Source organism: Anas platyrhynchos, chromosome 3 (assembly GCF_047663525.1).
Source record: "Anas platyrhynchos isolate ZD024472 breed Pekin duck chromosome 3, IASCAAS_PekinDuck_T2T, whole genome shotgun sequence".
In the NCBI taxonomy this organism is placed as follows: Eukaryota; Metazoa; Chordata; class Aves; order Anseriformes; family Anatidae; genus Anas; species Anas platyrhynchos.
In genome coordinates, this window is record NC_092589.1 from 107,862,872 (window position 1) to 107,888,998 (window position 26,127).

General features: G+C 36.2%; 1 protein-coding gene across 3 annotated transcripts in view; it reads right to left on the reverse strand.

Moving 5' to 3' along the window:
• Positions 1-26,127, reverse strand: part of NBAS (NBAS subunit of NRZ tethering complex) — a 177,912-nt gene that overhangs the window by 143,269 nt on the left and 8,516 nt on the right. For all 3 annotated transcript variants that reach the window (XM_027455253.3, XM_027455251.3, XM_027455252.3), the window contains exons 5-21: positions 25,813-25,860; positions 24,635-24,678; positions 23,843-23,976; positions 22,952-23,085; positions 22,738-22,836; positions 14,514-14,652; positions 13,394-13,459; positions 9,896-10,024; positions 8,243-8,306; positions 6,570-6,763; positions 5,238-5,495; positions 4,371-4,496; positions 2,886-3,037; positions 1,960-2,094; positions 1,617-1,695; positions 567-671; positions 156-292 (exon numbers count right to left, since the gene is read on the reverse strand). In XM_027455253.3, the coding sequence (XP_027311054.1) occupies positions 156-292; positions 567-671; positions 1,617-1,695; positions 1,960-2,094; positions 2,886-3,037; positions 4,371-4,496; positions 5,238-5,495; positions 6,570-6,763; positions 8,243-8,306; positions 9,896-10,024; positions 13,394-13,459; positions 14,514-14,652; positions 22,738-22,836; positions 22,952-23,085; positions 23,843-23,976; positions 24,635-24,678; positions 25,813-25,860 (2,043 nt within the window). The remainder of the gene's footprint in view (positions 1-155; positions 293-566; positions 672-1,616; positions 1,696-1,959; positions 2,095-2,885; positions 3,038-4,370; positions 4,497-5,237; positions 5,496-6,569; positions 6,764-8,242; positions 8,307-9,895; positions 10,025-13,393; positions 13,460-14,513; positions 14,653-22,737; positions 22,837-22,951; positions 23,086-23,842; positions 23,977-24,634; positions 24,679-25,812; positions 25,861-26,127) is intronic.

The following is a 26,127-nucleotide window of genomic DNA, read 5'->3' on the forward strand; positions in this document are numbered from 1 at the left end:
TAACAAAGACAAAGCTGCTCTCTTGATTCCAGGAAATAACTAACAACAGATCACCACAAATGGAAACCAATTTATACAGAGAGCTGATTTGGGATTTTATTTTATTTTTTTAAGGTAAAGGGTTTTTTAAGTTAAGAATACTAACGTATTCTTACCAAGCTTCAGGCAACAAGAAGGCATATTCATGCGGTGAAGTAGTCTCTGGGAAATTGGAGAGAATTGCTTGTCTGTGTGGAAGCAAAGCTGATCCATGGAAAGTGAACAAGATTTCCAGGGCTCTGACATTGCTTTCCTAAAGAGAAAAACAATATATTGTGGTGGTTTAGGACTGATATAGACTGAAACTGAGCAAGTAACGTAAGTTTTGATCACACAACATTTAATGTTAAGATTTTCCTCAGCAATAAGGAGAATTAGATTGAGGTCACAGATTGTAAATAAATAAATGCAAATAAATACACCCTCCAGTTCTTCAATTTCCATTGAGATTCAACCAAGTTCAACAGAAAAAAATATGCACGTAAGTCAAAGAGGCAAAAAAATATGTTATAGTAAAATATTAATACCCGAGCATAAGTTCTTGCTGAAAGCACAATATTCTGATTTCTGAACTTCTTGAAGAATTCACCATCGTAGTGCTGTTTAGCTGCATGAGGTCCTCCAAGGATTTCCTTTAAAAAATGATACTTTTTTTTTTATACAAGATTTACAGAAGCATTAAAAAATGTGTTTCTTTATCATACAATGATGAAGCATGAATTATACCTGGAAAACATGGGAGAGGGGTCAGGTTTTTTTTTTTGTTTCTTTGCTTTTTTTTTTTTGCGTGTGTGTGTGGTTTTTTTTTCTATCTCAGTATGAAAAACATTTGTTTCCGACTAAAGCTATGGCAATTCTGTGTTATTTGAATTAGGGTGTAGGCAACATTAGTTACAAAGGGATTTGGTAAAAATCACAACTTAAATGGTATCAACTGCAAAGTTAAGTTAAAAAAAAAAATAAGCAAAACAGTCTTCCATTCCAAAAAGTTTCATTTCTGTTACTCGTGAAAGAAAAATAAGATTTGCTAGAAAATCCGAATAGAACTTCCTAAATAGACTGATTAAGGTAGCTTCAAAGCAATAATAATCCTGCACCAATTCTAGATTCCATGTTGTTGTATAAGTTATTTCCTACACACAAAACTGTTCAATTATTCAAGACACATCAGATTTCCCCTCTGACATTTTAGTTTAATGCCATATTCATGTGTAAATGCCAAGTGCACTTAATACCAGCTAACATGCACTTTAAACTGTACATGACTATTCCTGAAAAAAATGGGAAAACAGTCTGTGTTTTGCTGGCAGACTGCCACAGTATGTTCAAAACAGGCTTCTGCCCCACTATGCTTCTCAAAGCTAAAAGCTAGCCATTTGCAACCTTGAAGCACAAGAAATGAGGTAGCCTGAACAGAAAACAGCTTACATTTCTCAAGAGAGAGACCTGCATTTCAACAAGACTATGAATGTTAATACTACAACATACAAAAAAATACGATGAGACAAAAATGTTACAGGAGTAACTGTATAAATGAGAATTCAAAAGAACTTAAGTCAGTTATCAAGTTCCTTTACCTCGTAGGTTTCAAGGCGATCAAGATAAATTAACAGCTTCAGCCTGCTACGGCAGAGTTCTTTTTGTTCCAGCGTTAGCCTGTTTAACAAAGCAAGAATTTTCATGTTTACAATTGATACTGTATATCATATACATATGAAGAAAACAGCTACACATTTGAATGATTTTGTGCACTGGAGAATACTGAGAAGTGAAGTAAATTGAGAAGTTTGATAAAACGTGACACCAAATAAAAATCTACACAACTTTTCTATCAGGAATAATGTACATAAGAATGTTCTTGCAACTCTGTAGTTACAGGACTATAAGTCTGAATAGAACATGGCTTAACACTGCATTTACTTTGAGAAGTTTACTGATAACAGCAGTTCTTGATGCTTCCTGGCCTCTTTTTCCTTTTTAGCATCTGTTTCTTCGTCTGCTGACAAGAAGTCTTCATAGGGAATTTCAATGTCCACCTCCCCTGGTAAGATAAATCTGGAGGACAAAAACAACAACCAAATCAATGTTGATACAAACAAAAAAAGAGATATGAAGAACGGTTACTGAAAAAGCAGATTGACACAGTTTTCTACTTATGTCTCGACTAAAAATTTAAACTTTCATAGAAAATTATAAAACTGAATTTTGCTGTTGTAAGAATATACTCAGCAAAATCAAACAAAAGGCATCAAAAAGCACCTCTTCGACCCCCAACCTCCAAAAAAAGGAAAATACCCACAACTATGATGGTATGATGGTAAAAGCTTCTGAAGACTACATGTAACACTGAAATTGGCAATGTTTCTACAACTTACAATTGTAATAGATGACTGGATGAAGAGAGAACATCCTATTCCTCTCCATCAGGAACTGAATGCCAAAGAGAATTGTCTCTGCATACGTTTACCTGCTGACCCAATCTTCCCACCGCATTTTGCTTTCCAAAATATTATCACAACAATCAAGACGTACAATAAAACATCTTCATTAGGAGTAGCTGCAGCTACCAGAAGAGGCAGCAGAAACAGAGTCTCACAGAAAAATCACAACATCAGAAGTTCTTTGTAATGGAAAAGGTAGCAGGCACCAGACATAGGGGAAAATTCATTATCGAAGTACTTTGTCAAAGGTAAAATGGCAACAAACACCTTGCAGACATCTATAGAATAGTTTGATTCAGAGCATTATGTCTTTTTTAATGCCCTGCCAAAGCATCTTAATATTTTCACTATTAGTTGATTTAGGAGGGGAAAAAAAAAAAAAAAAAAAAAACACTCTTTCCAAACCTGCCACCATCTTCTCCTTTTCCTATGGCCACAAGAGCCTCCAAGTCTGTGCCTTTCAAGCCATACTGTAGCAACTTCTTTGCAGCATCCACATTCTCTGGAACTCTTTCCAAGCACTCATGAAGAACCCATGCACGCTTCTTAATTTTGCTCTGTCCAAGACAAAAGCACAGGCCTAATGTTATATGTTTCAATCCAAAGCAATGAAAACGGAAACGTTAAGTAGAAGAAACACATTAGAACATTAAGAAAACACCGAGTTTATCTCATAACTGGCAATGTGAACCAAAAAAAAAAGTGAGATAGGGAAAATACTCCACACAATTCTGTTCAGTTCTGTTTTATCAGTATGTGGACTTCGTTTTGTTCAGTTAATGTAATGGTGTTAATTCTCTTTGCAGTGCTCTCCACATGACTTTGTTTCCTAGCTAAAGAGAAGCCTCCAGCACAAGAAATTGTATCCTGAAGAAAATCAGTGGTCACTGAATATAGCCCTCCAATAGAAAGAGAAGCAAAGAATGAAAAAAACATAATTCCATCAGAGTTTACATGGCAGAAGAGGGCACAAAAGCCAAACGACCATAGCAGACCAGTCACAACAAGAGGAACAGAAATTGTTATTTCTGCTCCCTAATTAGTATCACTCCTGATTATACTGTATCAAATTTGATGTTTTGGGGCCAAAGATACAGCTGTTACAGATTTCGTGTATTCCCCAACAGGGCTTGAGTTATTCTCAGTATCTGTCTCTTCTGCTACAGAAGACCACAGACACAGAGAGGTTACAAAGGATTATTGGCTTTATATGCCAATCTTCAGTTGAGATTACATAGCATATGGAGAATGGTCACTTAGAAAATCTTACTTTGACATTTAAATAATGTATGACTTGAAATAAATAAAACTACATGATATTTCTCTTGATCTCATAGAAGATTTTACATTAATGCACCATTAGGTTGTGCATCTTTGATGATGCTTGTCTGCTAAGTTAGGTAACTCTCTTTAAAACAAACAAAACCCATGGTGGATTCTACTGAAACAGTCCAGTCACGGGTTGAATTTAATATAAATTTTGTTATTCAACCTTTGCAATAGCTATGGATACCAACTTAACCTTCCCACATGATTTTCTAAAATACCTGGAAGTTATTTAAATGTATTCCATTTCTAATTATTATTCATTTGCCGTGAAACAATCTACCGCTACACGTAAGAAAGAGATTACATTAGAGAGAGCTATTAACTGAAATTAGAAGATATTCCAAAGGAAAGATTTCCATTAACTTTTAAGGTCTCTGAATCAAGCCTTCAGTTAAATTAACAAGATCACTCTCTCTCACATGACACACAAATGGAATTTGCAGGACAGCTCTCCGAACTGCCACCAATTTATGTTGCATAAATTAGAACACAATTCAATTTCTGTGAGGATAACAAAGGCATTCTGAAAAGAAAGCCTAAAGGTCACAAAAACAAACCCACCAAATAGTCTTGAATTGAAGCAACGTTAACAGCTGATTTCCTCCACTGTCTCTGATAGACAAGATCTGAATCAAGGCCATATGCTTGAGCCAAAGACAGAGCTTCCCCATATTCTTCATTATCAATCTGAAAAGTAAACACATGAAAATTAAAATCCACATTAAGCGATCAATTATTAATTCTCTGTGTTGAAACAGGTAGAGGGATAATTACTATGGGTATGCTTAAGCAGGTAGGGAAGTGAATGGCTTATAAGATAAGAATGAATAAGACCCAGATCTGACAGAAGCCTTTAGAAAAACAGAGACTTTTCCTCAATAAAAAGGAAGAAGTTTAGGCAACCAGTATGACATTAGCACCCCCTCGAAACTCTAATAGCTATTAGGCTTGACTGCTTTGCCATCAGAACAACCAAAATGTCCTAAACGAAGTACTGCCTAGAGAAGTCTTCAAGATGAAGAAGCATCTCTTCTCTGATAAAAATGTGTCACAGGACTACTTTTTATGTACATTATATGTGAAAAAGTATGCACGTAAATTACATTAATATCAGAGTGTAAGTTAACCCATTCTCTGGGCAGTAACAAACAGAACTAATTTCTTTCAACATACCTGCTCAGCCTCCCCATTATTTGTAAACACTCACATGAGCACAATTCCAACACTAATGAAGCACAGTTACCTGCAAACATCTTATTTGAATTATTATGGTTTAACATAGCCCATTTTCAAATATGAAACCCCCTAGAAATATGTGCCTAAGTTCTACTCCTAGTATAACAACTATTTTTAAAAGTTTGTTTTTTTTTTTTTTAATATTTCTAAATAAAGCTCATTATCAGATACAACCTTCCCTTTAGTACTCACTTTTCTCTGGTAAAGCTCCTCTGGAGTTGTGGACCTCAAGCTAACAAGGCGGAAATTTTTTGTAATAGTACGCGGACGTTTTCGTGGTGGAGCAAATCGTTCCATTTCTGTCACGAAGTACAGGCCTTGCTTCAGGTAGCTGAAGTATCTGTCCTTAGCAGAATTTTCATCATCAGAGTCAGAGTCATCTTCTCCCTCATCTTCATCACCAGGTCTGCTCTCCAAGCGTAATCTTTTTGGAACAAGTTTTATCTCACACTGCAGAGAAAACAATTCTTAGTAGAATACAAAGCTTCCACCTAGTATATCTCATCTAGCTTGGTGAGAATACAGTAAACCTCCACTTCCAGAACTTCAAATTGCTGCATCAACATTATTCCTCCTTTAAACCCTTCACTCCTCAGCTTGATTAATATTCTCCTTGATTTAAGACTTCATCCTTTACCTGCTAAGGAAGGGCAAAGGTTTGTTAAAACTAACCCACTATTGCACTAGATACACTATCCTACATCACCCCAGACAGTACAGAACTACCGAGACATATTTAAATCTCAGCACACTGTTACACAGCTTATGTCAGTGTATGAGATAAGCGCAAGTTATATTTGTATTGAAAAGATATATATATCTCCAACTATTCTTCCCTGTGTTCTTCTTCCTACAACATGCAAGTCACTGGCTGTATCTTATTTCTAAAATAATAAACTTTTCAAAAAACATGCATGCAAGCTTTGGTACACATTGAGAGATTCTGACAATTTTTTTTGTCATTGTTCGTTTAAGATCTATTTCAGTGAAAGTCTTAGGAAATAATTGGTTTCTTTGAAACAAAGGAAAGTTCTGGTTAACTTTACTACCAAAGGTACCTCCTACTCCTGTCTGGAATCCTACCAAGGATTAACAAAAACACAGATCCCTTGCACAACTTGGTCTTAATTTCAATTTGTTCCATATTTATTTTAAATATACTCAAGAGACACCTGCTTCAAAATGGGAGAGGGTGCAGCATTCTTGCAGTATTCTTCAAATGCACTAACAAACGAAGCAGTGAAAACTGACTGTTGACACAAACTGTTTCCTGCAGAATTTCCTTTCCTTTCATTCAGAGCTGGGCTTCTACAAGTTTTTTCATCTGCTGTCTACATAACTTAATTGCCAAGGAACTTAAAGACAGTTGAATTGCAGGATGTTCAGAATTGCCTGCCTAGAGATAAGGAGGCAGAATCACTTTTCCTATTAATGATAATATACATATGCATGCAACATCCTTAGGATTACATACACAAAAGCAAATTATTTCTGTTGCTTTCCAGAATGTTGTGTATTCCTCACCTCCAGACTTAGAAATCCTCCATCATGAGCTGAAGTAACCTGAGGAGAACTCTCAAACCATTCACATGACTTTCCCAGCAAGTTTCTTAATGTCTTGACTGATGACACAGTTAACGCACCAGAGCAGCGAGCCAGAATCACAGAATTATCTGCCCACCAATTTACATCTATCAGTGGGTAATAGGATTCTTTATCTAAAATAAAGAATTAAGAAAGCATCACATAAGGGAAGATAATTTTAAACACCAGATAAGAACTGAAGTGGCTTCAATTAAAAGATTTCATCTGATGGCCTAATTTAACAAACATTTTATTATTTTATATGCATCCTTACTTCACTAGATTTGCATTTTGGGCCAACTGCAGTTTACTGAAATCAATTCTGCATTAACTAAAGTTGTTATAGGGGGAAAAAAATAATTCAATTTTTGACTTAACCTAAGTATTTTTCTTTAATATTATTTAGAAAAAAGTTCACAGTAAACCAATTTACTTGCACAAAACATGACAGAATTTAGATATTTGATAAAGAACTCTTTTATACTTTACTTCCCAGTCCATCCTTGATCAAGTCTCCCTGGCAAGGAATGTTATATTGATGAAACTCAGAAAAGGTCACACTACTTTTGAGGACAAGTGACAACTGTGAACAAGGCTCCTGAGACAGCCTACAAGATGTGGTTATTAAGAAAATTTAAGCACCAACAAGAAAAAAAAATCACCACAGATGCGGATGGAAGCCGTGTCACTTCTAAGATTATTTCTATTATAATAACTGGGTATTGGGACCAAAATGTTCATCTCAAAGAGTTAGCTCAATTTAATACATTACCATTACCCACCTCTCTAATAAAAGCCAACCATTACCCAAAAAGGACAGAGAAACAGATCAGCTTATTACTTTTCTGCTACTTCAGTGCTTAGTTAGCAGGCTACCCATAAAGATCAGAAGAATTAACTGAAAATAAAAGGATCACCAAGAAAAACAGCACAAAAAAACACAGAGCTTTTAGTAGTATAGATATATAGAAGCACCAGCAAATGGATCACAAACAGCTATTGATGTCTGCACTCTTGGAAGAGCCATGCAATATCTAGGGCTATCTATCTATCTGTCGATGGCTGCATGCGATGGCTTGAATTTTAGGAAAATAATAGAATACTGACATAAGGTAAAACAAGCCACAGGTCAGAAAGACCTTTTATTTCAGAGTTTTGAAATAATATCTCTATATTACGTTAGCATTCAAGATTTATTAGACATACACAAACGACATAAAAGTAAGTTTATGTTTTAGACTGTGGAATCTAAAAAACGTATTATTATTATTATAATTTCATCATATTATGATGTAGTAGCTTCTGATACAACCTAAGACAACTGTTTGACTGTTCAGCATTCTAGTCATAATCACGATTAATAATAAATTAAGTCCTGTACTAGCTGAAATACCCTCTTATTTATGATTATGGCTACAAGAATATTCCTAGGAGAGGATTTTTAAAAACTATACTGTGGCACTCATTTAGCTATGTCATGCTACAAATTCAGATCGTACACACAATCTTGTCAACCACCCTAACTATGATTTAATTAAGCTACCCTTGTACATTTGTATAAATACTTTTAACCACGCCATAACTTAAAACAACAATTCAACTGCACCACATACCTTTTATTTTCTTTCTTTTTTCACTAGACAGACTCCAGTCTGGGTTGATTTCATCATAACCTGGCTACATAAACGTGAGAGGAAACAAGAAGGATTAATATGCAAGCAAATTTAGGAGAACTTCTTTACTGAAAGGGTTCTTAGACACTGGAACAGGCTGCCCAGGGAAGTGGTGGAGTCACCATCCCTGGAGGTCTTCAAAAGACGTTTAGATGTAGAGCTTAGGGATATGGTTTAGTGGGGACTGTTAGCGTTAGGTCAGAGGTTGGACTCGATGATCTTAAGGTCTCTTCCAACCTAGAAATTCTGTGATTCTGTGAAATCTTTAACACAATCTGTTTATTTACTTCACTGCTGACCCACTCATTTTTCCCACAGAAGTTCAAACCTTTCCCGATCATAAAACATACACCTGCGGAAGTTAAACTTTTCTCCAGTTAAATTAATGAAAGGGAGAGAGGAGAAAAGTAAAAAGGAAAAAAAAAAAAACCACTACAGGTTTCCTTAATACAAACTATACAGTCTAACCAGATCCAACTGATTAACTACAGTTAAGCTATAGTTACCCACCCTGTTCCCCAGGGGTCAGTGTTGGGGCCCATCCTCTTTAATATCTTTACAGATGATTTGGATGAGGGAATTGAGTGCATTCTCAGTAAGTTTGCAGATGGCACCAAGCTGGAGGAAAGTGTCGATCTGCTGGAAGGTAGGAAAGCCCGCAGAGGGACCTGGACAAGATGAGTTAATGGACAGAGGCCAATGGGATAAGGTTCAACACGACTAAGTGCTGGGTCCTGCACTTTGGCCACAACAACTCCAAACAGTGCTACAGGCTCAAGGCAGACTGGCTCAAAAGCTGTGCAGAGGAAAAGGATTTGGGGGTGCTGATTGATGCTCGCCTGAACATGAGCCAGCAGTGTGCCCAGGTGGCCAAGAAAGCCACCAGGATCCTGGCTTGTATCAGGAATAGTGTAGACAGCAGGGAGGTGATCCTCCCCCTGTTCTCTGCTCTGGTGAGGTAGCACCTTGAGTACTGTGTTCAGCTTTGGGCCATTCACTACAGGAAGGACATCAAGGTGCTCAAGAGTGTCCAGAGAAGGGCTATGAAGCTGGTGAAAGGCCTGGAACACAAGTCCTGTGAGGAACGTCTCAGGGAACTGAGGTTGTTTAGCCTGGAAAAGAGGAGGCTCAGGGGAGACTTTATTGCTCTTGAAAGGAGCACCTGAAAGGAAGGCGTGGGGAGTTGGGGGTCAGCTTCTTCTCACAAGAAACTAGTGATTGGACTAGAGGGAATGGCCTCAAGTTGCGCCACAGGAGGTTTAGGTTAGAAATGAGGAGACATTTCTTCTCAGAGAGTCGTTAGACATTGGAACAGGTTGCCTTGAGAAGTGGTGGTGTCACCATCCCTGGGGGTGTGTAAGGAAAGGTAGGACATGGTGCTCTAGGGATATGGTTTAGTGGGTGATATCAGTGGTAGTGGTACAGTTGTACCAGATGATCTTGGAGATCAGAATACAAAGCTTCTCCATTTACTGGAATGACAGTATGCAGTTAAAGCACAGTCATCTGAACTTCACTCATCTCCTACGGAAACGTATCTCCAGAGGATTAAAACGTATACAGCAGGTTTCTAAACACGTATGCCCCTCTTACCTGGTCAGCTTGGTCCCATTCTCCTTGTTGTCTGAGAGATGGAATAGACCAGATTGTCAGTTTTCCAGAGAAATGAATAGCTGCCAGAAGAGCTCCATCAGGGGAAAGATTCATCTTGAAAATTCCATCCTGCCAAACATTGTCAGCAAAAACAAAAAGTCTCATCTTTTCAGAAAAAAAAAAAGTCAACCTGAACACATTTTAAAAGTTTGTTGTTGTTGTTGTTTTTTGTTTGTTTGTTTTTAATATTTTAATATTAAAAAAAAAAAGTTAAAATGAAGGTAAAACAACTGTGGTATGGAAAAGTGAAAACAACCTATATAAATTAAGAATACTACAACTGCTAACAAAACTCTGAGAATATGAACTTCTTTATCACATTCTATACAATAAATAAAATCTGAGAATGCAGGGAAAAATCTTCAGGCTGTTCTTAAACCATCTGTTTACAGAAATCATTTAGCAGCCTCAGTTTCCTGTTGTCCTGCCTACATAGTCACCTTCCAAGAAAGATGGCTACCCAAATGCAGCTTAGCACACAGCTCTTTCCCCCCCCAGTAGCAGACTTTTGGTTGGGTAGCAACAGAGGAAGCAGCAATAGTCCAAACATCAGATTAAGGCCATACTGAAGAAATAATTCAACAATTGTTAGTAAACCTTAGCAAAGCTACAAAATATTACATTGCTTCTCCTGGATGAAGTTTTCCTTACAGGCAAAATGTAGTGGCCTCGCTCCTACAAACAAAATATTTCCTTAATATTAAGGATTCATGAACTCCCCTACAATTACAACTGCATCCCTACATCATTCCCATGAGACAAAATATACACTCGTATTAAAGCCCAACTTAGTGCCCTAGCAATGCATAACAGCTTCTGAAAACAGGATTTATATTCCTTTGTGCATGTCACCATCAGGTTCTCAGAGTCTAGTCTTCACTGAAAAAGAGAAGCACACAGATTCTGAAAGCTTGATATTGATCATAGAATCTCATTTTGTTACCATAGCTCACTTTCTAAAAGCTTTCTAATAAACATTAATCCTATAGTAACACTAAACACTCAGTATCTAGGATTTAGAACTATCCAAGTCACACTAATCAATTTTTAAGCAACACCCTCCCCTCTCGGAAAATATCTCAACGTAAGTGAACTATAGATGAGTTACTATACTTCAATATGATCATGAAGTTCTAATACAAAATCTACAGCAAATTAAGAACAGATATCATTTGAAGATGACTCCTTTTTGCAGTTTTATTTTGGTTAGTTATTTTGGCTTTTTATTATAATTGTTTTAAGTTCTAGCTATGCCATAGAAACAATTATGATCAAGCAATCTGCTCATTGTTCTCACACTTGCCTGGTTTGCAACTTATTGAGAGCACTGCTTAAATTCAAGCTTTCAATGTGCTTTTACACAAAATGGAAGGCATATTAAGATATCTTAAAACAAATTATGACTTTTTTTCTAATATTCATAACTCTTAAGTGTTCTCCAATTATGTTCTTAAGTACCTAGAGTGTAAATTTGTATTTGTAATTTGTGCAATTTGTATTCTAGTTTCTCAAGGATAGTGCATGCCTACTAAAGGTAATTCTCTTTTTAGAAATCAAGTTGCATGCACAGAGTGCTAAGAACAAGAGACTGTTAAAGGACTTAGAAACACAGACCTAAAATATTTAAGCCATTCCGATGAACAGTCTGTAGTACATAACACAGATTTTAAACACAGATTAAATAACTACTTAGTATTGGTAACAACACGTTTACTGTTTAAATAGCAACCATATGGCTGCTACTATGTTCAAATTTCCAACCCAAGCATTGTTATCTATAGAGATTAATCAGTACTTTGGCAAAGCAGTCAATGCTGCCTCAGTAAACAGCTTGTCAACTTCAGGGAACTGCAGAACAAGACAGTGAGAGCTTCAGTAGGTTGGCACTTCCCATTTTAAAACTGCCATTTAAGCTACCAATTCTAACAATCTAATCCAAATACAGGTAGTTCTTATAACCAAGTCCCCTAGCTGCTGTGCCTGTCACATTGTAAAACTGCTGTCAATTTCCTACTAAGGAGGTAAAATATAGCTCACAGATTTAAACTATCAACTCAGAAATTGGATTAAAACATTCAGTAACAACAATTTCTGCTTTCCTTTGCAAATTTGGTACTGGCAAGTGCATTGATGATGAAGTTTAGCACAGTTATATTCAGTGCTAGCCTTCCAGTAAGCTTCCACTTTACTTCAGCCTTCTCTTTTATATTTTCAGTGAAGGAAATAAAATCTCTTCCCATTCTACCCTTGAGAGAGATTCAGAAAGATCTGTTTTCCCCTCCAACCAAGCATCCAATTTCTTCTTTTAACCAGTCACCTAAACATCCCAAAAATCTATTAAGGTTATTTCCCAAGTCCATATAACTTCATACAAGCCATTTTTCTCTCCACAGGACACAGTGAAGAGTGGGAGGTAAATTCTTTACTGCTCCTTCCTTGTAAACCACAAAGGGAAAACTTTTTTTTTTTTTTTAAAAAAAAAAAAAGGAGGGAAAGGCGGGGGAGGGAATCAAACAAAGGGTTTACACAAATACTAAATAAGAGACAGGAGAATGTGGTGCAGATACCACACAGGTAGCCCCAAAGGCATGCAGAGGAAAGCTGAAACTACTCCGCACAAAACCTTAGAAACATAGAAGATATATGCCACCACTTCAATCCGATGAGACTTACCATTCACTCTGTCAAGGGAGAAAAGAATACAAAACACATACCCAGGGTTTGTTTATTAACGAATTGCTTCTGATCAGCAGTTTTGCTAGTTTCACATGCATCCTGCTAGTGGAAGTTTGACTCATCATAAACTTTCACAGCTATTTAGGAAAATATTTCCATAGTATCTCGTATCTCATAACAGACCCCAAGAATTAAGTCTCCATTTTCCCTATCTAAGCCATGAATGATTGATTTGAACTTAGTGTATGAAAATTTAGGGCTGTAAGGGAAGTGGGTTTTAGGTTTTTTTTCAGGTAGGAGTAAGGTAGTGCATAAGGCTGGTTTGGGATATTCCTTCCCTCCCCCTCAAGGCATATATTTGAGGAATACCAGCACAACAACCAAGTCTCTTTTAGAGTGTTCACATGCTATGTTCATTATATTCACCAACGAATAACTAGGTGGGTTTTTGCATCTCCCTTTTTGAATGAAGGTTTACATTCTATTTGAGATTGAACTCTACTTCACTAAAACTGTTCCTGTCATTATGCTGGAAACACCAACATCTAAGCTTCAAGAGATGAACTAATAGGATTTTCAAAAGAGCCACAGAAGCCACTCCATTTAAAATTAAAAGCTTACTATTTTTGATAAGCTTTATAGAAATGTAAATTCTTTAATTACTTAAATTAAAAACTCCTTTCAAATCAGTCTCCCAGGCAATCATTAATGGACAATTATGTTAGTAGAATACATTTCTGAGGTAGACCTACACCTTAATACCTGTTCTGTTCCCCGTCTGCTGTAAAATCTTAAATTCATAATCCTTAATAATCCTCTTCTCTGTGCCTGTAAGAACAGAAATATACCATGAAATGAAAGAATCCCATACATCATTTTATGCACCAAAAGCTAAGAAAATTTGAAGTAGCAAAACAACTTTTCAAAATTCTTAAGCTTCCCTAAGGCTACCTATCTTAAAATAATGCAAGGATAATTTTGTCCATTTTGTTGGGTATGTATGTATCATATGACGGAAAAGCATTACTCATTGCAGTAAAATGGAAGACCATGAAGACCTTGCTTTTGTATAAAGTAATCACTATGTAAGAATAAATACTGGAATTTTTCCTAACACTGTAAGCTGATTTCAGTGTATCCTTTTATTTATTTATACAATAGTCCAGTTGGAATGGACATAAGAAGATCATCTAGTCCAACTGTCTGACTTTTCCAGGGCTAACCAGAAGTTAGCATATTCTTAAGGGCATTATTCAAATGCTGCTTGAACATTGACAGGCACAGGGCATCAACAACCTCCCCAGGAAGCCTGTTTGAGCATATATTTTTCCTCGTGTTCTGTCTGAACCTTCCCTGGTGCAGTTCCTTGCCACTCCTTCACAAACTACCATGTGGTAGCTGTTAACAAATCAAACATTTATTTCTACTAGAAACTAATGAAGTCAAAAGTCAGAAAACTGAAATATTACAGTTCTACTGCTTTTTAAGTCATAAAACAGACAAAAATATTTTTCCAGTAAAAAAAGTTGACATAATCCCAGTACAAGATGTATTTCACATGTTTACACTATACAAACTGGGGAGAAGGAGGAGCATTTGGTTTGCGGTTTTCCTTATTTGTTTATTTGTCCCACCCTCACCATTAAAAAATAAATAAATAAATCCACAAGCCATAATTAAAAACTTAGAAGTTCAAATCATACTACAGAAAAAAGCAAACAGATGCTTGAAGGGAAGAGAAACTTAAAAATTCACCCCATAACTTAGTTATAAAGTAGCAGAACACTGCATTAAGTTTTTACAGTTCAAGAAGATGCATACAGAACTTCTCATTAGATGATTCTGCTAATAATCATCCAACAAAATGAGAAAATATACTTACTGTTCTAATGTCATCTTCGTAACTAGTGACTTGTTTATAATGGGGAGATCCTGATAGAACTCTCCAAGCAGATATCCCACAACCGGTTGCTTTAGATACTCCATCTTCATCTGTTTCACAGCCTCCTACAAGCAAAAGTCTATAAAATATACAAAGGCACATTATTGGTTTCATATATTGACACACAAATGTGTTGTTGTTGTTGCTTTTTAATTTTAAGTCAGAACTACCGCAGTTTGCCTGTAGTAATGAAAAAAACTTTCAGGACATTACAGCAACTAACAGTGCCAGTAAGCTTTAAACATCAGGCTGTTCATTCACAGCCAAAAAGATTTAAATATTTTTTGATTAACACTTATTTGTGGCATTTATCCCCATAATCTTTGGCTTTCCAAATAAGGCACAACTCCCAACATTTTAAATAAAATGTATCTGGCTACAAACCTGAGATTCTCCCCAACTCTCAAAGAGCAATAAAAATTACAACTTAAGCTTATGAACAGTTCTGGTCATTCTGTTGAAGCATGAATAAATGGAAACCTAATAAGTGGTACAAAAGATATTTCTCCTTTAACTGAAGATCAAAGCAGGAACAGATTTTTCAATTTTGTTTTCTAAAGCCACACTATCAGTTATAATATGCACAGAGTAATTCCATTACACACACTAGATTCTATTTACCAAAAAAAGAGGCACACTCAATACTATTGTTGATTACCACCAAAATGCATCAAAACATTTTCCCTTGGAGCCCTTTGACCTTATTAACAGGCAGTTTTAGCATTAACTTATGATCACTTTGATTAAAACTCTGAGAACGGAAGTCTACATTTGTTTGGAAGCACCATTTTAGTGAAAAACCCATCAAAAAGTAAAATATCTGCAAAAAAAGGCATAGATCGAAGTCTGAAGTTGAACCCAGAGAACATTTATCTATCTTCAAAGTTCGTATTAATATTGAAACATTCTACCACCTAGCGGTGGAAGCTCATATAGCAGTCATCTGCCATTTGACTGTATTTCAAAAAAAAAATTGTTAGTGAGATACATCAATTTTTCATTGATGTATCTCACTAACAAAAACGTCTGCTATACCTACATAACTAACAGTAATTTATTTAACATTACTGTATGAAAACATCTTAACAAGTTTTAGCTACCCAGACAACTGAGTAATATCTAGAATAGAAGTGAAGAAGCCCTCTTTATGACTGGACACAAAATTTAAATAAATCTCTTCATAACACACTCCTCAGAATGGGTATTGATTTAATACAATATGAGCTGAGTATTTCTAGTGGACTAAAACTGATTACTGGGGAAAAGTGACCTTAGAAAAGAGAAAGAAATCACAGATTAAATGTCATACACTTAATAATCCATTCATTTTTCTTCTGCACATATTTTGTTTCCCTTCTCCCCTGTGTTTCCCTACTGTAACTTTCCCATGCTTCCCACCACTTTATCACTGAAGCTTGACACACTGCCACTGATCAAGGAATGTAAGAACTGTCCCCAACTTGTACAAAAGCCATCTTTTAGTCACGTAGTTCTTCTGAAGAACAGCGGTTAAAAAGTAAGGAAGAAAGAAGTTTCCAAATACCTTACAGCACATAAATACAAAATCTATATAAATAAATAAATCTTTTGACTAAGACGCTGAGACATGGCACACCACATCGAACTCCTCCTAACAGCTTTAAGTTTTAGGAGGAGAGACTCGATCTACCCTATTGTGCATGATGCCATGGCCATTCTAGATGACCATGAATAAGCATATCTGGATATTCACATCTGAGCACACAGTCTAGCATCAGTAAACACAAAATTACATCTGACAGCTCTGAAAGATACTGGCAAAAATCAGTGTTACACAGATAATTATGCATGAAGTGATAAAAAAATCACTGCAAGCAATTTTCATCTCTCTCTCTTTCACAACTTGACTATTATGAATTTATAAAAAAAAAAATCAATCAGTAAACACAAACTTCATGAGATCACCACAGCACAGTTGTCAACACCTAATAACCAAAAGACAGCAGGCATAATCCTCTGGAAGATTAATTTTTCTGTAGTCTTGTCCATCCATAGGCATTTACATTCTTCTGTAAGTTCCAACTTCCATTGTAACATGTTAAAAATTTCAACAGCAGTAGTGACTAAAATTCAATTACAATTGACGGCACTGTGCTAGAGTTGACTCAGAGACAAACAGTAGCACAAAGACCAAGAGAAGAGTTGTCAATAGCAGTGACAACAGTAACGCCAAAACTGCCTGAACTAGCTCTCAAAAACTCCATCAAGATAAATCTTTTCAAAGAAATTTTGGAAAAAACTGTCATATACAGTGCAACATATTTATAATTCAGAAGTATCTTTTAGGATAAATGAAACTCAATGACAGCTGGAATGAAGATGTCATATCAGTTTAGACATACACAAAACACAAAGCCTCAAGACAAAAAGCCTTCTCCCAGGACTGCAGAGAAATTCATCATGGCAGCACGTACTTAAAATTTTAAAAAGCTTTTCAGAGAGCAAAATGCAACAGCGGGGGCAGAAACTATTATGATGAATAACACAACTGGTATCAAAAGAAAATGAAAGGTACTCCTGAGAGCCTCAGCAAAGATCCAGCCTTGTTTACCAATTATTTTTTCAGCACTAGACAGGAGATGACTCCAAAATAACGCAAGTTGACAGGTAGCCTGGGAATAGCAACAAGAGGAATTTTTTTGTTTGTTTTGTTTTGTTTTTTAAAGTTAGTCTCAGTCTGAAGAAAATACTGTGCCAACAATTCCCCCAACATCCACCCTCCCCAAAATAAGAAGATATTTTTTCCTAGACAAATATTTGTGTTCTTAAATCACGCAATACCAGCTGTAGGTTTATGTGACTCCATATGGGCCACAAAGTAATGTTAATTTAATAAATGACACTTACTAGTAACTCTCTGGAAGGGGAAGTTTTATCTACCATGCTGATATTGACATAAGGATCAATGCAAAATCCTTTAGTACTTAATACTGTAAGATCTGTGTTAATTTTTATTCTTGCAGATGCTTTCTGCATACAGCATAGCAAGCGTGCAGCAGTTTCTGTGCTCCATTTCTAGACACCCCCCCCCAATCTTCTACGTACTTATGGGATCACCAGACAACTCCTGGGAAATCTTTAAAGAACTTCATAAGTGGCTCTTTCCAGTGATGTCAGGCACCATAAGGGGCCTCACTTTTAGCAAACTCTAGCAGCTTTCAACAAGTTCTAACATCTGCTCCTGATCAAAGAGTGCTTTGAACTTTTGTTCCAGCTGTCTCCTGACTAGGGAGGGTCAGGAACCTTTTCAGTAAGTGCTAGAAAAAGGCCTGTGTATGCACCACAACTAGCAAACAGCCAACAGATGCTGCAGTGACTTGTGCAGCAGTTTGTGGAAAAGAGGGGCCAGAAACTCCTTGTACATGTTTTCAGCAACTGTGGTGATGAAGCCCAGGGCACAGTCCCAGCACCCACCTTGCCTCAGACCATGCTCCCTCAGGGCGATGCAGACAGGCCTGTAGGTCTCAGACAGAGGCCTCTTCCAGAGGTTGGGGCATGGACAGCAGGTGATCCTTGCCTCAGAAGGTCTGTGCTTGGTGATGGTCTGTCTCAGAAGGCAAAAGGTGCTGCAGAAAGAAGGCAGCAGGCTGCTACAGCATCAGAGATGACCAGAAAAGACGACTGGCTGGATCCTCTGAGACTCTGCTTTGAGGATACAGGAGTATCCCCAACTCCCAGACGTACTTAAGTGGGGGGAGGCATACCCTGTGTTTATCAGACTGGGAAACGGAGACTTCCCCTAACAGAAGAGGCTGGAAAGCTAGCAACTTCTGGCACCAACAGAGGATCCTGCCTCACCTGTAGATCTGCAGCTGCAGATTAGGTTCAGCAACCTTGCAGCAGATGAGGGACTGGGAGTACCTCACAGCTCCAAGCCCAGCTGGAGGCCAGTCACTACTGGTGTACCCCAGAGGTTCATACTGGGGCCAATACCATTTAACAGCTTCATTAATGAGATGAACCTTGAGGCAAAGTTTGCAGATGATACAAAACTGAGTAAGGGATTGATGAAATGGAATATTGTGTTGTCATTCAGAGGGACCACAACACGCTGGAGAGATGGACCAGTAGGAACCTCACAAAGTTCAACAACGGAAAGCACAGAAGGGAAGTAATAACCACATACACACCAGTATGAACTGGATGGCATCCTTACAGTCTTCTCAGCACAGGTGAATCATCTGGATTGCTGCATCCAGCTCTGGGCCCTCCTGTATAGGAGACTGAAACATAATGGTGGAGCAAATCCAGCAAAGGGCCATGAAGATGAAGGTCTTGGAGCACCGCCATACTAGGAAAGACAGAAAGCTAGGACTGCTCAGCCTGATGAAGAGAGGTCTGAGGGTAGATCCTATGAATATGTATAGATATCTTGAGGAGAAGTAGTGTGGGAAGCATGGCTCCAAGCAAACTGCTCTGGTTGACCCTGCTGGAAGGGCAATGGGCTAGATGATTTCTAGAGGTTCCTTTCAGTCTCAAAAAGCTGGTTGCCCCTGCAGTATCTCAATTATATTCTGTTTTCAAGGGTTCTATAAAGTTGGGCTAAAGATAATTAGTATACTACTGGTCTCAAGGACAGCAAGCTCAATTAAGGTATCCAAAAATAAACCTTGAGACTTCTACACAATTTTTCACACATCAATTCTGGTACGATAACAAGCAAGATTTCAAGTGAATCTAAAACGTTCATCTCCCAAAGCCATCACACATTTTAGGCTCTAACATCAGACTCCTTCTGAAGCAACTGCAGATAACCCTGAAATAAGGCAGTCAGCTCCAGATTAAAGTACACAAAATAAGTGAGGTGTTGAAACTTCCATTAGAGCCTACAGAGAGCTCACACTGAAGCAAACATTTAAGTTTTATCAACTGAAGTTGATAAATTCCATCACAGATGAAAGCTGGAATGCATGGAAACACAAGCACTTGAGCTTCTAAATTAAGATTTTTTTCCAACAGCAGTAAAACTCAAGATTATACTTTTTCCCCAAAGCTACCATTTCATGTTTTCCTACAGATTCAGATACATTCCCTACTGAAAGATTTTCTTTGCAATTATCATATGCTTACATCTTTTTTTTAAAACAAGTTAGATACATTAAGTTCTTGATTGCTATTTTATTGCGGTTTAGTAGGTAACTGGCAAATACATAGCAATAGAGTGGTAAGTCAAGGCCTACAAGCTATATAGTGCAGTTTTACAGATCTGAAACTAAATGAAATGCAAAAAAAAAAGCCACATTTGAACTTAAATAATCAAGTTCACGCTACTGAAAATGGAAACGTCGAAGGATTCATATGTATCTAAAATTTTCTTCAACACACAATTTAAGACAACTGCCTCCCTCCAACTCCTGTTTTTCAGACAAAACAACAGCTTAATTTCAACAAGTGATTCTGCTCATGAATGTACAGGTTTCTAATGTCAGTTCTTTAAAGTATCAATTTTCAACTTTATTAAGCAAGTCAACTAATTACACCTACCGGGAGATAATACAATCACAGAGGACTCTATGTGATTTTTATTTTTATGGGTCATAGTATTTCCTGCTAAAAACAAGTAATTGCTGAGTGTGCAGTACACATACATTACAGAAACTTATTGCTTTAGCAGCAGATATGACCACATATTTTCACATCAGGAAGGGGCATTTCCCATGATAGAAAATTTAGAATATTGGCAAAAGAATACGTTGACCATAAGCTTCCATAAATTAATTTTAATTACTAATATTCCGAATAAACTGTTACAAGCACAAAAGAACAGGAGACAATGATGCTCTTACTTCATACTAATAAGATTTTAAAATGTAAACCTGCAATCATAAAGGAATAGTGGGAAAACAAAAAGTATTAGTTGGAGGGGAAATGAAAGAACTAACACAAAACTTCAAGTCTTTTTTTTCCTCCCTACTATATACACGTACTTTTCTGGCAAGAAGTTGTCATTAGCACACACAAAGCAACGTCCAGACTACCTCAGCTGATTTTCTATTTCAGCTATTTACTTGTTGATGGGTTCATCTATTTTAACAGTTTAACTGTTCTAATATCATTTGCCCAGACACACACAAAATCAAATGCAAGCACATCCACATACAAAAACAATCAGAATAATTATTTGACCCTAGTTTGAATATTAACAACTATTCTTTGCAACTGCACTGTTAGAATCAATCTACTTCCTTCCTAATACTAGGAACAGAAAAGACAGATTTGGAAGCAAGTTTCAAGAACCCTGGTGTGATCAAAGGAAAGAATTAATTGTTTCTGCTGCCTGGTCAGAGTGTTATCAAAGCTCTGTCATCCAGACTTCCTATTTCAAAACTGTAGATTTAGTATACTGAGTTACTAAATTACTAATTGTAATAGTAATAGGGGAATACTAATTAAATATTAAGCAGTTAGAAAGAGGAAACCATTACTTTGAGAGTTTAATTTTCAGTATAAGTTAGGAGAACATTAGTTCTCATCAACAACCAGTTTTTCCTTAAGATAGCTATCTCACTTAATATTGAAGGATGAGAACAAGTTTCTAACAGAGAGTTTCTTCTAGTATTCTAGATCCAAACTGAATTTTAGTTTAAATCAATGTAGTGAAGTGTGCTGACAAATTTAATCCTAGTAGCTATATCTAGAAAGGGAGTTCTCACAATTTAAAAGAAATCAAAGAGTAAGTTGCCAAGTTTATCTTGCCATATAATCAGTAGATACAAAAATGGCAGATACATTTTCAACAGAAGGAATTGGCTAACCGGGACCTATTCCAACCACATCTGCTGCAAGACCATGTAGCCAATCAGTCCACCTTTCAAATCTGGTATCTGTGCCCAACATGTTACTACTTAAGGAAAAAGCAACACAAGACAACTCCAAATACGAAACCCTGGCAGTTCCAGTCAGAACAGTAGGGAAAAGTGAACCAGACAAGTCCACAAATCAAATCCAGAGAGAAGAAAAAAAGCAGCAAACTACAATCAGCCCTTAAACACATAAAATTCAGAAACGTCTTTTGAAGCTATTTCTGACATTCTAAAAAAGCTGCTAATGCAACATACTCAGACAGTAAATGATGCAACAAGCAAACAATTTTCTGTATTTATCAAATACAGCACTTAAAGGTAAGAGTTGCATTTGAAAAATAAAAATCACGTGTTATTGAAGAATCAAAAATATACAGATAAACTGACCCAGGCTGCCAAGACAAATACCTCTGACGTGTTCCCATTTGTTTTCTCTATACCTACAGTTTCACTGAAGAAGCACAGAACAAGCCTTTCTGAAAGACTGCTTAAGGTACTCTCCAGCACACTTGCTAAGAATATACCTTCCAAAAAAAAAAAAATTTTTACTGAAATTAAGGTATACCACATGACTAAATGCCCGTGACCATCACATCTCCCTCTCATCTGTATCAGTATTAACTGCATATAAACAGAAAATAAATGTTTATTTCAAATAAATTAAGATCAAGTCCTGTGTTTGTTACAAAGGAAAGTTAGTCATCTCAAGTTAATGCACTTGATAGTACAAGAAAAATAAAAACACTTCTCTTAAAGAACTTAAAGAAACTTAAAGAACTCTTAAAGAAAAATTAGTCAAATAGCCAACAAGTACCATAGCTTGAGGCAAAAAAAAATAATAATAATCCAACTTAAGAAAAACAGCAACTCTAATAAGTTATGCAAAAAGAAAAGCTTTCTTTTAATTTCATTTCTAGAGGCAATAAAATCTACTTAGACCTTAATCCTAGTGAAGACTTTTTAATACTAAAGACATGATACCCTATTCACAGGATATACATGTCCATAAGGAACTCTTCTGGAGTTCACAAGTGTGCTAGCTGTTATTTGTTCTAGTGTTTGAGTGTACCAATTGTCTCATTCAAGAAGCTGAATTTCCCTCAGTATCTTTACTCATTATTAGTAAAGCGACACCACCAACTAGGCCTTCTTTCACAGATATAGCCACATGTGACTTGTTTTTGCTAATTTATTAAATACCAAGATTAAAATAAGTACATCCTCCCCTCCTTTTTAAACATATTCAACACACTTTATGGTTTATTTTACCACTTCTGTTCATCATTTCAATATTATTGGCAGGTAGTAAACAAAACACTCACCTGTGACCAGGATGGTAAATGACAGTAGTTATTCCATGTGCATAATGGCTACTAAAGCTGAAACTGTGACTTTCTTGGAAGCTTTGATTTGTTCCAACACTAAGTATGGGTATAAAAAAATAAATAAATTAGATTTATTTTCTTTAAAGAGTGGAAAAGATTTCCTTTAAAGTTCATGTTAGTTTCTCAAAGTAAGACAAAAACTTGTGCTTACCTTACAAGATAACTTCTCAGCTCTCCACGATAATTAACAACAAGTAATTCAGCTGACCACTGGGCACTTGCTTTGTATTCTAGAAAGATTAATCCAGCAACAGCATAACTCAGATCTCCCGGGAAACTTGCTGTCTTTACTCAAGAATGCAGACATTGAGAGAGAAAGGCAGGGAAAAAAAGAAAAGAAAAAAAAAGAATACCTTGATTTCTTTTAAGAAATTCCATTTATTATTTTTATGAAAATGTTTTTAAAAACTGAAGTTTCATAGTTTATAATAGTAACAAAATATACTCCTTTGATCTTGATCTTAAAGAAAACCTATTAAAAGTCCACAAAGACAATATGCTAAGGAAATAGACTTGAAACCCCTCACAAATTAGCTTAATACAACCTTTGTATACAGAAAACAGAACATGCAATTGCAGTTTGCCTGGCACAGCATGTTCTCATACCTACCAATGAAAAAAATCTCATATTGCTCAGTTAGCAGTATTTCCTTGATTTATAACAAAATCTGCCCATGAACTGCAGATTTTTAATCTACTACTACAAACAATAACCATTTGCACACATACCAAGTAGAAGATTCTATACTTCGACATTCTGATGTACCTGCTCATCTACCACAATTCTGACCAAGACAAGATGAAGACACTGACTAAATATAACAGCACAAAGGATATGCTTGCATATGGTACAAATGACTTGAACTTAGTTAACTTTAATATAACCATCGTATGATAAACCCTTGATAGCATATCCATGCATGGTATTCATATTGTAAGCCTTAATACCAAAGTTTGCCATGATTAAAAAAAAATACGTAATTACCCTTTATCCTTACAAAAAAAGAATATTTGTACAAATTGAATCGAAGACAGCACTTACCGGTGAAATGACCAAAAGCTCACTACCCATTAGGTCAAAAACTCTCACAGTTCCAGTGCTCTCAGCATAAGCAAGTAACGTACAGTCATGGCTCCACGCCACTCGTCTCCACTGCGGGTTAAAATCTTTTGGCACTACAGAAAAGGAAAACATTCTTTAGAAAAAAAGTGTCTTTCACCCGTCAGTGGCCACAGTCTGAGTCACAACAAATGTTGGACCATCTGATGACCTCTAACTCATACAGTGTTTAAAAAACAGCACATAAGAATTTAAGTGAGCTTTAAACTGATTTGTACAGAGTAACTTTCATGGTTTGGAACCTCTACTTCTACAGATGGTCACTGCCCAACAGACTATCATTCATCTACTTACTTTTGAAAATAGTATTTGCCACGTCAAGAGGTAGAGATAAGGAGAAAAAGAGAACTATAATCCCTTAAACAAAATTATAAAAAAGACATCTGCATCAACAATTGCATAATTCCTGTCATCGTTATAAAATTACCTTCTAAAAAGAAAACAAAAATGAACATGAAAAAAAAAGACTCCAACATCCACTATGCCTTCAAAATCCATTCATTTCACTATCACTTCATTTCAGGTTCCGTATGTTAATCAATGTGAAAAGAATCAGTGGGGGGAAAAATGGAGCTAATCACATAGCAAAAATATTAAGAGACTACTCACAATACTTTTAAGAAGTTAATAAACCAGTACCAGCACTTAGCAACACATGAATAAATAACAACAACCACATCAACTGCATAAACTGTATAAAGGTTGCCACATTACCTTGGCATTTTCCAACTATGGATCCAAAGTCATCTTTTGCAGACCTGCAGAGTAAGATACATGGATTTAGACTACAGACACACATTCACTTATTCAATTTTCCAGAATAAACTAAGAGCTATAAAAATACTTTAAGCGCACAATCCAAAAGCCTGAATGTATTTGACTACTTGTTCAAAAAGACAGATATCAGCCTTCACCCTTAGGCAGCTCGTCTCGGTAACAACAGTATTTTAGAAACCCTCCATATAAACCATAAAAAATAATATTCCCTATTTAGCAGTAATGTTGTTCAAAATTCATGCTGAAGTTCTGAAATGCTGTGTAAGTTTTTTTTTTTCCTTAAACTAGTCAGTATTCTCTAAGTTACAATTTAGAAACAATGTAAGAATATAGTTACATTAATACAGTTGAAACACAAGATTTATTCTATAGTTTATAAGCTGACATTTATGGTGTTCGCATCACTTGTGATTGAACAATTTTCATACACTTGCTTCTTTTACATATAAATGGAAGGTCTGACCTTCTAGCAAATGGATTTTTGTGAAGCAAGTAAACATACTCAATCAAGATCTGTTCTACTGCTAAATGTGTTCTTGAACTGGCAAAGGAAAGCTTGTTGTTAGAGAACAAAAGGAAAAAGGAAAATGCAAGTCTTTATGGCAATTCATATCACTTGTAAAATAAGGTGAAGTACTATACATGCCAGCTATTCTACAGAGAAGTGTAATACTAGCTCCTTCTCTCACTTCTTCTCACTTTAAGGGGGAATGGAAAGGCAAAGGTTAGAAAGACCATGAATTGGAGTTTAGTAGTTTGAACGACCTTGCTTTTCTTTCACATCTTAAAAAAATGGAAAAAAAACACACGCATAAACATATCCAACATGGAGGGAAATATAGCTAAGTATTTATATACATTTATCCATAGCATTTATAATTGTTGTTTGGGTATGAGTTGTTTTTAAAATGGTGAGTGGGAAAGACCTAAGAAGAAATAGAAGGTTTTTGCTTTCTAAGTGAACACATTTTAAGATTATCCCATAGATTAATTTCAGAATATATCTAGCATTTTCAAATAAAAAAACATTTAAAACTATGGTTAACAAGTCACTAAAAACACTCTCTCATAACTCTACAACTGTGGTTATGAACCAACACATAATCATAAGTTACCTGATTTCTATACATTGGTCTTGCACAACTGCCAACAGTTTACCATTGCTGAAAAAGGAAAACAAAGGCATTCAGTTCTTCATCCAGTCCTTTCAGAATATGGATCAGAGCTCCATGCACTTTTCTGCATGGTTAAATATAAATGTCCCAATTTGTTATGAAAGATAAAATATCAATTTTTATACAAAAAAAGTGTTTTAATAGAAGTCCCCTCATGTCACCAAAACATATCTGTCACATTCTTTAACAGCAGCACTAAGAAAACAGAAGCAGTGTCTAAAAATCGTACTGCTGGGGAAGTCAAAATCAGATGTT